Source organism: Natator depressus, chromosome 23 (genome assembly GCF_965152275.1).
Source record: "Natator depressus isolate rNatDep1 chromosome 23, rNatDep2.hap1, whole genome shotgun sequence".
NCBI lineage: Eukaryota > Metazoa > Chordata > Testudines > Cheloniidae > Natator > Natator depressus.
Window position 1 is genome coordinate 1,053,385 of NC_134256.1, and position 12,242 is coordinate 1,065,626.

The 12,242-nt window shown below is 65.8% G+C and overlaps 1 protein-coding gene across 2 annotated transcripts in view; it reads right to left on the bottom strand.

Moving 5' to 3' along the window:
- Positions 1 to 11,716, bottom strand: part of SPTBN4 (spectrin beta, non-erythrocytic 4) — a 63,689-nt gene extending 51,973 nt beyond the window's left edge. For both annotated transcript variants that reach the window (XM_074937264.1, XM_074937265.1), the window contains exons 1-10: positions 11,554 to 11,716; positions 10,409 to 10,560; positions 9,606 to 9,779; positions 8,972 to 9,063; positions 6,641 to 6,721; positions 5,775 to 5,890; positions 5,074 to 5,186; positions 1,974 to 2,161; positions 1,435 to 1,552; positions 852 to 1,010 (exon numbers count right to left, since the gene is read on the bottom strand). In XM_074937264.1, coding sequence (XP_074793365.1) covers positions 852 to 1,010; positions 1,435 to 1,552; positions 1,974 to 2,161; positions 5,074 to 5,186; positions 5,775 to 5,890; positions 6,641 to 6,721; positions 8,972 to 9,063; positions 9,606 to 9,779; positions 10,409 to 10,560; positions 11,554 to 11,701 — 1,341 coding nt within the window. In that variant the 5' untranslated portion in view covers positions 11,702 to 11,716. The remainder of the gene's footprint in view (positions 1 to 851; positions 1,011 to 1,434; positions 1,553 to 1,973; positions 2,162 to 5,073; positions 5,187 to 5,774; positions 5,891 to 6,640; positions 6,722 to 8,971; positions 9,064 to 9,605; positions 9,780 to 10,408; positions 10,561 to 11,553) is intronic.
- Between the last annotated feature and the right edge of the window lie 526 nt (positions 11,717 to 12,242).

The following is a 12,242-nucleotide window of genomic DNA, read 5'->3' on the forward strand; positions in this document are numbered from 1 at the left end:
TTTCTGCCTTATTATCTGCCCCTCTCTTAATGGTTCCCAGCGGTCTGTTCGCTTCTTTGGCTGCCGCTGCCCGTGGAGTGGATGTTTCCAGAGAACTGACCGCAGTGGCTCCAAGATCTCTCTGGAGTGCTAACAGCTAATTCGGACCCCGCCATTGCCCATGTGTAGCTGGGATCACGTTTCCCCATGTGCATCACTTTGCATTTATCAACGCCGCGTTTCATCGGCCCTTTTGTGGCCCAGGCCCCCAGTTTTGAGAGTCCCTTTGTAGCTCTTCACAGCCTGCCTGGGACTTCGCTATCTTGAGTAGCTTTGTATCATCTGCAAATTTTGCCACCTCACGGTTTACCCCTTTTTCCAGATCGTTTATGAACATGTTGAAAGGACTGGTCCTAGTACGGACCCCTGGGGGACCCTGCTATTTACCTCTCTCCATGCTGAAAACTGACCATTTATTCCTACCCTTTGTTTCCTGTCTTTCAACCAGTCACCGATCCAGGAGAGGACCTTCCCGCTTATCCCGTGAGGGGCCAGCCAGGGCACGAGAGAGGGACCGGGCCGCTGGGGCTGTATGTCCGTCAGAGCGGGACTAACCACTAGCCCCCACTCCTTTCCCAGAGCCAGGGAGAGAACCCAGGAGTCCTGGCTCCTAGACCCCTGCTCTAATCACTAGACCCCACACAGGTAGGGCCCGTGGGGCAGTAAGGTCAGGGCTGCTTTGCGTCCTGTTTGTCTCCGGTGCCACTGGGTTCGGCTGTGGGCCCCGGGGGGCTGGGTGGGCCCTGGCGGGGCTACGGGAACCCGGGGCAGGGACTGCGCGGGACGCGGGGAGGAGCCGCGTGGGACCTCACCTGCGCCACCAGCCGCTGGTTCTCGCCGAGCCAGGCCTCCCGCATGCCGGCCTTGTGGTCGAAGCGCTGGGCCAGCAGCTCCAGCTTCTCCTGCCGGATGAGCTCGCTGCGCAGCGACACCTCCCGCTCGTGCTCCACCTTCTCCAGCCGGGCCCAGGCCTGGGGGCAGCGCGGGGCTCAGAGGGGTCAGGGCCGGGGGCCTGTGCTCCCTCGGGGGGCCCGGGCTGTCCCTGGAGCCCAGGAAGCCCTCGGCCCCCAGCCCAGGTTCTCAGCGCTCTGGGGGCCTGGACTGCCCAGGGGCGGCTTATGGGTACCATCCTGCCCAGAGCTTGCGAGGGGCCCCGATCCCACGGGACAGGCCCCGAGTCCCAGTGGATGCAGACAGGGCCTGGTGCAGGGCACCACTGGGGGAGAGACCACAGGGGGATGGGTCTGTGTGAACCCCCTGACCCCTCTGAATGGCCCCATTCCCCCATAGATCCCCACAGCTCCCCCACACTCCCTCAGCTCCCCCGCACGGCTCCATCCCCCCCAGCTCCGCCCCCCGTGGCCCCCCCAGCTTCACCTCCCCCCGCAGCTGCACCTTGTTGATGTCCGAGATGCCGTGGCCCTCGCTGGGCACGTAGAGTTTGCGGCTGTGGCCACGCAGTTTGCTCTGGATGCTGAAGAGCAGGACCTCCAGGTTCCCCTTCTCCTGGAACCTGCCGAGGGAGCCAGGCCAAGCATTACGCCCCCCCCTCGGCTGTCCCCCTCCAGCCATCGCCTCCCCCTGTCTCACCCCAGTCTCAGTGCCCCCCCCAGCCAGGGCTTCTCCCACGGATCAAACAACTCCCGAGTGGTTCGGGCTCTTCCCGGGGCCCGATCTGCCCTGGGGGATTCCTGGGGGGGGCCAGGGGCACCTCGTGCCCGGACGCCCTGGGAAACTCTCAGCCCAAGGACGCCTGCAGCCGGCTGGGTATAGAGACCCCACTTCCAAACCCGCGTCTACACTGCGGCTCCAGCCAGGTTAGCTGCACCGGTTAGAATCTGGGGGGGAACCACCCGGCATTCTGCCCCCGCCTGCGTGGCGCCCCCCGCCCGGCCCCCACCCCATCGCCCCGTGCGTTGCGGGCAGCCGCTCACTTGACCGGCTTCTCCAGGGTGCAGAAGGTGGTGAAGGTCTGGAGCTGGTGCTGCACCCCGGCCAGGGAGTTGGCGAACTTCTGGTTGCTGATGATGGCGACGGTGCGCTCGATCCAGGCCAGCAGCTCGGCCGCCAGCCGCTCGTACCGCTCCATGAGTGCCTCGAGCTCCACCGCCTGGTCCAGCACCTGTGGGGCAAGGTCATCGCAGGAGTAAACGGGCCCTGCGCCAGGCACCAGGGCGCCCCGGCTCCTGCCCGCTGCTCCCCGTCTGCTGGAGACGCCAGTCGGCTCCCAACCCTTCAGGATGCGCCCTGGTGCAGCCAGGCCAGGCAGGGCGGGACTGTCACGCTGCGGCAATCCCAGGGCGGAAGCGGCTCTCCCGGCCTAACGGGGCTTTAGACCAGCACATGGAAAGGACTAGCCACGTTTATACTGGTCCAACCGCATCCCGCTGCCCCGCTTCAATCGCACCAGCAGAGCCCAAGGGCTGATCTAGTCCAGTCTAGATGGGTTCTCCCATCGCCGGAGCAGCCCGGCCCTGGCACCCCCTCTGCATGCGGGTGGTGACCCCGGCGGGTTCTGGGTGTGTGCAGCGCCTGGCACAGGGGGGCCAACGGCAACATGAATTATAACAAAGCAAATGCATTTCACGGCAGAGACCCTGGCCGAGATCAGGGCCCCGTCGTGCCAGGCGCTGCACGGACACAGACTGCCCCAACAAGCTCACGGACTAGACAGGCAAGGGCGGGGTATTTCCCAGTGCGGACAGTTCCGTTTCCATCCCCCTGGCTCCCATGTGCTTGGCCGAAGCTCCCTGTGAAAACCCACCAGGCCCCTCCACCCTCCTTGGAATCTCTCCGTCCTTCGCCCCCCTGCTGCGGTGCCTATGAAACAGGACGACGCGCCATGAAACACGGGCCCAGAGAGGGGACAGTGACTTGGCCGAGGTGCAACACAGCAACGCTGCCTGAGTCTGCAGAGAGCCTGTTGCTGGGAGTCCCCTCTCGGATCTGATCCCCCCAATCTGCCCCGAGCGTGAGTGACGCAGCGACGCTGCCTGGGTCTGCCGAGAGCCTGCGCCCGTCACTGGGGGGGGGCTGCCCCGAGCGTGAGTGACGCAGCGACGCTGCCTGGGTCTGCCGAGAGCCTGCGCCCGTCGCTGGGGGGGGGTGCTGCCCCAAGCATGAGTGACGCAGCGATGCTGCCTGGGTCTGCCGAGAGCCTGCGCCTGTTGCTGGGGGGGGCTGCCCCGAGCATGAGTGACGCAGCGACACTGCCTGGGTCTGCCGAGAGCCTGCGCCCGTCGCTGGGGGGGGGGGGCTGCCCCAAGCATGAGTGACGCAGCGACACTGCCTGGGTCTGCCGAGAGCCTGCGCCCGTCGCTGGGGGGGGGGCTGCCCCAAGCATGAGTGACGCAGCGACACTGCCTGGGTCTGCCGAGAGACTGCGCCCGTCGCTGGGGGGGGGGCCTGCCCCTAATGTGAGTGACGCAGCAACGCTGCTTGGGTCTGCCGAGAGCCTGCGCCCGTTGCTGGGGGGGGGGCTGCCCCTAATGTGAGTGACGCAGCGACGCTGCCTGTGTCTGCCGAGAGCCTGCGCCCGTCGCTGGAGGGGCTGCCCCAAGCATGAGTGACGCAGCGACGCTGCCTGGGTCTGCCGAGAGCCTGCGCCCATCACGGGGGGGGGGGCTGCCCTGAACAGACCCAGTCCTCCGGGGCACAGCCTGTTGGCCATGCTGCCGCTCTGGGAGTGGCCCGCTGTGCGGAGGTATCTGCTGGCCGTCCGAGACTAGGGGTATCACTAGAGGTACCAGGCGCTGGCTTCCCCTGGCCCCCCACTGCTCCCCTGGCAGTTCAGACAGCCCGGGTGCAGTGTGGTGCCCTCTCCCGCAGCGTCTCTCCGTAGCCTGGCGGTCCTTTGCCGCGGCAGCCCTGTGCAGGGGCAGCTCCGCCCCGGGGCTGATGAAGATGCTGCCAAGGAACGGCTCAGGTGGGCGTAAAAGAGCAGCTGGCAGGGCCCAGCTGGCAGCAGTGATCTCGTCAGCAAGGCGGCGGGGGCCGGGGGGGAAGCAGCTGGCGCCTTCCCTGGGTGTCGCCCCGAGAGCGCCCCCTGCTGCCCACCAAGAACCAACGGCAAAGGCTGCTGCCTCAGGAACTGTGCCCGCCCGGCTCCACCCCGGCCTCGCTGGGCCAGACAACACCCTGCCTGCCAGCCTCTTCCGGGGTCAGCTCGGACCCCCCGTTATACCCTCGCCAGGTCATAAATTAAACCACCAGCAGGGGGCTCCAGACACAATTCAACCCAGCCCCACCATGGGACCCTGCCCCCTGCACGGTCATTTGCACTAGTGCCACGTGCGGGGGAGGGGGCTCTCTGACTCGGCAGCACTTCACACTCGCTTTGCACTAGCGTGATTGGCCGCACGAGGGGAGCTGGGCCCATTACAGGCACTGGCAGCTCCCAGGTAGGCTCGGGGTCAAGCCCAAGTAACTCAGCGAAAGGGAGCGCGGGGGCAGCCGGAGGCACAGGAAATGTAAACCCCACGTCTACAGGCTCCACGGGCCACGTGACTGCATCAGAGCTCAGCTGCCAGAAGTCGGTCCAATAAAAAATACAACCTCACCCACCTTGTGTCTAAAGAACCAGCAGGTTTCCAGCTCACACTCGGGAAGAAAAGCTCAAAACGTGACCCGAGTGTGAGCAACGCAGCGACGCTGCCAGAGTCTGCTGAGAGCCTGAGCCCATCGCTCTGAGGACTGCAGACTGCCCCCTACATCTCAGCCCCACTGCTCCGGGACACAGTGGGGCCCCGATCTCGGGTCTGCGCAGCACCCGGCACAAGAGGGGGTCCCAATCTCAGCTGGGCTCTTTACAGTCCGCCATTATACGACGCTGCAGTGCGCCAGGAGCCGCACACAGCCATACTCCCATGCCAAACCGAGGGCGTTATTGCAGATTAGGGACTGGCCCTTGTTTAACATCCCACGAGGAATCGCGGTCGCCCTGCAAATGGGTCAGCGCCCTCTGCGGTCCCCCAGCAGGACCCATAAGTAACCGGCGAGACCAGCGCCCACCGGCAGCCTCCCCCAGGCACCCACCTTCCCAATCCTCTTCCCCTCCACTGCGAGGGCCTTCATTTTGGAGAAGTAGTGGTAGAAAGAGACCACGTAAGTGATGATGGACTTCTCGTCCGGGTTCTCCATGTTCACATCTGCCGGGGGGGAGAACCGAACCGCTCAGCAGAGACGTCAGATCTGCCGGCCGAGCGCCCGAGATCAGCGCGAGTGACTTAGCTGGTGCCTGTTCCTGCAGCTCTGAGCACCTCTCCACCGGGACTGATTTTACCCCCCAGCCCCCGGGGCGGCCAGGCCAGGCTAGTCTCCCTGGGTCACAGGCGGGGAACCGAGGCCCCCGGAGGCCACGTTATTATTATTAGGTGTACCATGGGCGCACCCAGGTGCCCCAGCCATGCACCCAGCCCCCACTGCGCTAGGCGCTGTACAAACCCAGCCCCTTCCCCAGAGAGCCCCCAGTCTGGGTGTAAGACAAGTGACAACAGGCCGACGGGGGAGCACAGGGCACGACACAGCGATACCAGCGAGCGTGGTGAGCGGGGCTCTCAGCCAACCAGCACCGGCTGCTGTGGGGCTCACCGAGTGACCAGACCCAGGGCGGAGGGGAAGGGGCTTGGTCACGGTCACTCAGCCGGTCAGGGGTCTCCGACCCCCAGCTGCTGTTCCACCTCAGAGGTGGCTGCACTGCGTGGTGTGACCCTGCTCCGTCCGAGACGGGGAGTTACCTTCCGGGTCCAGCAGCTTGGTCAGGCCCAGCTGCTGCTCGGCCACATTGAAGGCCTGCTGCAGGTTGTAAGTAGCGTTGGATTTGGTGAGCTTGCTGAAGTCGACGATCTCCGGCCTGGGAATTCAACACAACACCTGATGGACCTTCGGTGGGACGTGTGGGGCAGCGGGATGGGCCCCTGGCATAGAGCCATTTATCCTGACTCCCACCCCCCGCTCTAACCACCAGACCCCACTCCCCTCCCAGAGCCAGGAAGAGAACCCAGGAGTCCTGGCTCCCAGCCCCCTCTCCCCGCTCTAACCATCAGACCCCACTCCCCTCCCAGAGCCAGGGAGAGAACCCAGGAGTCCAGGCTCCCAGCCCCCCTGCTCTAACCACCCGCCCCCACTCCCCTCCCAGAGCTGGGGATAGAACCCAGGAGTCCTGGCTCCCAGCCCCCCTGTTCTAACCACCCGCCCCCACTCCCCTCCCAGAGCTGGGGATAGAACCCAGGAGTCCTGGCTCCCAGCCCCCCTGTTCTAACCACCCGCCCCCACTCCCCTCCCAGAGCTGGGGATAGAACCCAGGAGTCCTGGCTCCCAGCCCCCCTGTTCTAACCACCCGCCCCCACTCCCCTCCCAGAGCTGGGGATAGAACCCAGGAGTCCTGGCTCCCAGCCCCCCTGTTCTAACCACTAGACCCCACTCCCCTCCCCGAGCCGGGAACTCTCCATTCTGTTGCCCTGATGTATTCCAGAAAATCAGACCCCAGCTGGGAAGCTGCCAGCGCATCAGAAACAACCCAAAAGACTTTGGAATCCGGACCCCAGGGAGGGGGGGAGCACCCAGCCCCCCACCGCCTGCCAGGAGGCAGCCGCCCGCACACCTGTGCCGGTGGATCAGGGCGTTGAAGGCCAGCCCGTCCCTCCAGCTGGTGGTGAAGTTCTGGATATTCACTTCCGGGTACCTGGAGGAGGGTCCGAAAGGAGGGGTAGGGAAAGAGTCAATACAACCGTGCGCAGAATGACCACCCGCCCGCCCGGCCCACCACGGCTCTGCTCGGGGCATCAGACTCGCAGCAACCTCGGGACAGCCTGGGACGATCAGAGCCACCCTCCATCTAGCCCAGATGCCAGGGGGGATACAGCCCAGGATCCCAGCACCCGCTGCACCGGCCGGATACGGCCCGGGATTCCAGCACCCGCTGCACCGGGGGATACGGCCCGGGATCCCGGCACCCGCTGCACTGGGGGATACGGCCCGGGATCCCGGCACCCGCTGCACTGGGGGATACGGCCCAGGATCCCGGCACCCGCTGCACCGGGGGGATACGGCCCGGGATCCCGGCACCCGCTGCACTGGGGTATATAGCCCGGGATCCCAGCACCCGCTGCACTGGGGGATACGGCCCGGGATCCCAGCACCCGCTGCACTGGGGGATACAGCCCGGGATCCCGGCACCCGCTGCACCGGGGGGATACGGGCCAGGATCCCAGCACCCGCTGCACTGGGGGGATACGGGCCAGGATCCCAGCACCCGCTGCACCGGGGGGATACGGCCCGGGATCCCGGCACCCACTGCACCGGCGGGATATGGCCCGGGATCCCGGCACCCACTGCACCGGCGGGATACGGCCCGGGATCCCAGCACCCGCTGCACTGGCGGGATACGGCCCGGGATCCCAGCACCCGCTGCACTGGCAGGATATGGCCCGGGATCCCGGCACCCAGTGCACCGGCGGGATATGGCCCGGGATCCCAGCACCCACTGCCCCGGGGGGATACGGCCCGGGATTCCCGGCACCAGCTGTTCCAGACCCAGAACCGGCCGCCAAACCCAAAAACTGACCATCCGCCCATGGTTAAACTCGCACCTTGGTTCAAGCGACCCAGCTGTGCGCCCAGAGAACACCCAGTCCCTTCGCCCGCCTGCCTGGAGAACGCTCGGTCCCTATGCACGCCTGGTCCCTACGCCTTCCTGGAGAATGCTCGGTCCCTACGCCTGCCTGGAGAATGCCCGGTCCCTATGCCCGCCCGGTCCCTATCCCTGCCCGGAGAATGCCCAGTCCCTATGCCTGCCTGGAGAATGCCCGGTCCCTGAGCCTGTCTGGTCCCTATGCCCGCCCAGAGAACGCCCGGTCCCTACACACAGTCAGTCCCTATGCCTGCTCGGAGGATGCCCGGTCCCTACGCACGCCCGGTCCCTACACTTGCCCGGAGAATGCTGTGATGAAGCAGGACTGTTCTTAATGTTTCCTCTGAATAGTGTGGGGGTGCCTCAGTTTCCCCTAGGCAGTTCTTAAGTATCTAGGGGATGGGATAAGGGTGTATGATCCTTGCAGAGCCCTAGAGGGCAGGTGTGTGCAGGGGTCTGGACACAGACAATGGCCGACACCCTGTTTCCTGGCCACTGATGGCCTGGGCCCTTCCCCCCTGCAAGGTGAGAGCTAAAGGGTTGGAGAACAAAGGAATCCGGTGACCTCCTGGCCCGGGAAAGGGACGAAGCCCAGAGGAGGAGGGGCTGGAGGGGGAGTTGGTTTGGGGTTGGCTGGGGACATGGAGTGAAGGGCAGACTTGGTTGTCTGGCTCCCTGCCCCCCAAAATGGACCCGGCTGAGGGGTCCTGTTCTCTGCACCGACAAGCTCTGTGTTAGACCATGTTCCTGTCGTCTAATAAACCTCTGTGTTACTGGCTGGCTGAGAGTCCCGTCTGACTGCGGAGTTGGGGGGCAGGACCCTCTGGCTTCCTCAGGACCCCACCTGAGCGGACTGGCTGGGGGAAGCGCACGGAGGGGCAGAGGAGGCTGAAGGCTCCGAGGTCAGAGTCAGGAAGGTGGAGCCGGGTGAGCTGTGTGTCCTGCAGACAGGCTGCTCCCCGAGAGGAGACTCCCCCAGAGTCCTGCCTGGCTTCGTAGGGAGCAGTTCCAGAGCATCGCCTGGGGGCTCCGTGACAAATGCCCGGTCCCTGAGCCAGCCCAGTCCCTACACCCGCCCGGAGAACGCCCGGTCCCTATGCCCACTGATCTAGGGACCACCAGGCAGAGCCCGCCCTGCCAGAGAGCACAGCAAGGCCTGGCTCAGGCCCAGCTCCCTGGGCCGCGCCAGGAGGGAAGTGAGGAGTCACGGCCCTGGGCATGTCCCTTGCCCCAGGAGGGACGTGCCGTGCGAAGGCCAGCTGGGAGCTATGGGGGCACCCAGGCAGCTCCAGGGCCCCTCACCCTGCCGTCTTCATCTGGCACCAGAGCAGCAGTGCGTCCTTGGCCGAGCGGGTCTCCCTGTTGTCTTCCGTCTCGATTTTAATCACCTGGATCTGGGCGAAGGGGGAGGATGATTGACACACGCGCCATGGAAACACTCAGCCCTCCCCCGCCGGACACCTGGGTTCCACTGGCCACTCCCCCCCCGCTCCACAAGTCCTGCTGGGGAATCCCCTTAAGATGGCACCTTGGGAGAACAGAGACAGCTGCACCACCTCTGCCCCCATGCCCGGCCCGGGGGGGGACCCCTGTGTGGGGTCAGCAGGTGTGTCTGGCCCTATGCCACCCACCTGGCTGGGCGGGGGCAGGGCCTTGCGATCTATAGGGGGATCACTTCGCTGTTGGGGTGCAGCCACCTCTGGGGTGGACAGCAGGGGCTGAGTAACAGTGCACAGCGGAGCGGGGCATGCAGGGGAGGCAGGGAGAGGCAGAGCGCAGTGGCCTGCCCTGGGGCTGGTCCGTCCCCAGGGATCTGTCACTGCCCCATGGCACCAGGCGCCAGCCCCGCCGGCAGGGCAGAGCGCCCCACATCTCGCTCCCCCTGGCACAGCGCCCCCTCGCGCCGCCCCTGGAGCCACCCCCCGGCCCCTCCCACCTGGAACCGCAGGATGATGGTCCAGACGAGCCCCAGAGTCAGGCGGTGGTTCCCGTCCACGATGTCGTGCGAGCCGACGTTCTCCAGGTGCACGCGCTGCTCCTTCAGGAACTGCAGGGCCTTGTCCACGTTCTCCAGCGAGTGGATCCGCATGCGCCCGCGCGTCGGCTTGGGCTGGGGGGCCACAGGGAGGGGCCTGAGCACCGCGCCTCCGGCTCCCCGTGCCACGCAGGCTCCCCCGGCCAGGGAGAGCTCTCGGCTAATGCCCCGTCCTCGCCCTGGGCCAGGCAAACCGCCCTGAGACACCAGGAGGGGCCCCGCCCCAGCCAGGCCCTGGCCCCACCCGGGGGGCCACCCGTGCTCGGCACAGCCGGGGCTGGGCACTGGGATAGCACGGTGAGCGTGCAGGACGACCGCCCCAGGCAGAAGGGAGGGACAGGGAGGAGCCCTGGCAGACTAGGGGCTACGTATGGGGGCGGACAGACAGACAGAAGTACTGGGTACAGAGCCATGTCCATCCCAGATCCCCTTTACAGAAGCACCCCCCAACCCCACCATCTGCGGCTGACTCCCGGGGGCGATGTCTCTGTCCGTGCCAGCTAGGGACACCGGGCCAGCGTCCTGCCCGCCCCGGCTCTGCCCTGCACCGGCTGCAGCGGGCAGAGTGAGCGCCCCAGCGCGGACTCTGGCGGGGCAGCCCCCAGGGGTCCCCTGCCTCGCTGCTCTTTGCCGCGGGGGGCCTTTGCCCCGGGCAGAGCCAGTCCCCAGCCCCTGTAGTGCCGGGCCGGCCGAGGCGTTCTCACCAGCTGCTCCCCGGACAGCACCTCCAGCAGCTTGGTCAGCATGTAGCCGTCGCGGAGGTCGGCGTAGAGGTCGCTGATGCGGCAGGACACCCGGGCCAGGTGCGAGTTCACCCACTTGGTGAAGGTTTTCTTCTGCACGGCCTCGCGCTCATCTGCCAGGGGCAAACGCAGCACGGTCACTGCCCTGCCCACACCCAGCCTGTGGAGATGGCTAGCCACGTGTGCAGGGCCCCCCACTGCACCCCCGCTCTAATCAACAGTCCACTGCCCTGCCAGTGCCAGGAACAGAACCCAGGAGTCCTGCCACCACCCCCCTGCTCTAACCACTAGACCCCACTCCCCTCCCAGAGCCAGGAAGAGAACCCAGGAGTTCTGGCTCCCAGCCCCCTCTGCTCTAACCACTAGACCCCACTCCCCTCCCAGAGCCAGGAAGAGAACCCAGGAGTTCTGGCTCCCAGCCCCCTCTGCTCTAACCACTAGACCCCACTCCCCTCCCAGAGCCAGGGAGAGAACCCAGGAGTTCTGGCTCCCAGCCCCCTCTGCTCTAACCACTAGACCCCACTCCCCTCCCAGAGCCAGGGAGAGAACCCAGGAGTTCTGGCTCCCAGGCCCCCTCTGCTCTAACCACTAGACCCCACTCCCCTCCCAGAGCCGGGAAGAGAACCCAGGAGTTCTGGCTCCCAGGCTCCCTCTGCTCTAACCACTAGACCCCACTCCCCTCCCAGAGCCGGGGAAAGAACCCAGGAGTTCTGGCTCCCAGCCCCCCACTGTAACCACTAGACCCCACTCCCCTCCCAGAGCCGGGAAGAGAACCCAGGAGTTCTGGCTCCCAGGCTCCCTCTGCTCTAACCACTAGACCCCACTCCCCTCCCAGAGCCGGGGAAAGAACCCAGGAGTTCTGGCTCACAGCCCCCCGCTCTAACCACTAGACCCCACTCCCCTCCCAGAGCTGGGGACAGAACCCAGGAGTCCTGGCTCCCAGCCCCCCTGTTCTAACCACTAGACCCCACTCCTCTCCCAGAGCCGGGGAAAGAACCCAGGGGTTCTGGCGCCCAGCCCTCCGCTCTAACCACTAGACCCCACTCCCCTCCCAGAGCCGGAAAGAGAACCCAGGAGTTCTGGCTCCCAGCCCCCTGCGGACGTACCGGCGAGTGCTTTGATGCGGGAACACTCAAACAGCTTGGCGGTGGCCGCGGTGTCCTCCCAGACCTGGTTGTCCGTGTTCTCCCAGCGGGTGTTGTTGTTCTGCGACTGGATCTCCATGTTATCCAGCTCAGCTGCTCCGTTGGCCATCGGGGAGCGTTAACGTCTACCAGAAACGACAGCAAGTGACAGGCTCCGGGCCGGGGTTTGCGGAGACCCCGCTCCAGCCGGCAGCCCCAGGAACCTCGAGCTGGATCAGGGCCTGGCAGCCGGCCTGGCTGCTGTTTTCTAAGCAGCGTGAACAGTGTCAAGACCTTCCAGCAACCAGAGCACGATGGTTACTGGTGCACGTGCAATGCTACACGTTCAATGTTCCTGCACGGCGCCCCCTCTGCACACAACCCTCCCCCCGCCTGCCCAGGAACGGGTCTCCCACCGTCATCCGATCGCTCTTCGTGCAACTGACAACGCACCAAGTGTGTGCACGAGGGATCGGCACCGGGGAAAGCTGCACGCACGATTCACTGCCAACGTGCAGTGCGGGTAGGCCGTCCCATGGGCACGCCGGTGACAGAACCGGCAGCTGCTGCACCCCAGCTCCACGCACCTGGCTTCTGCCCACGTACCTGCCATCCCGCGTGTCTAAACGTCGCACACGGGCGACCGCAGCAGGCCAAGCTGCGCCCACAAT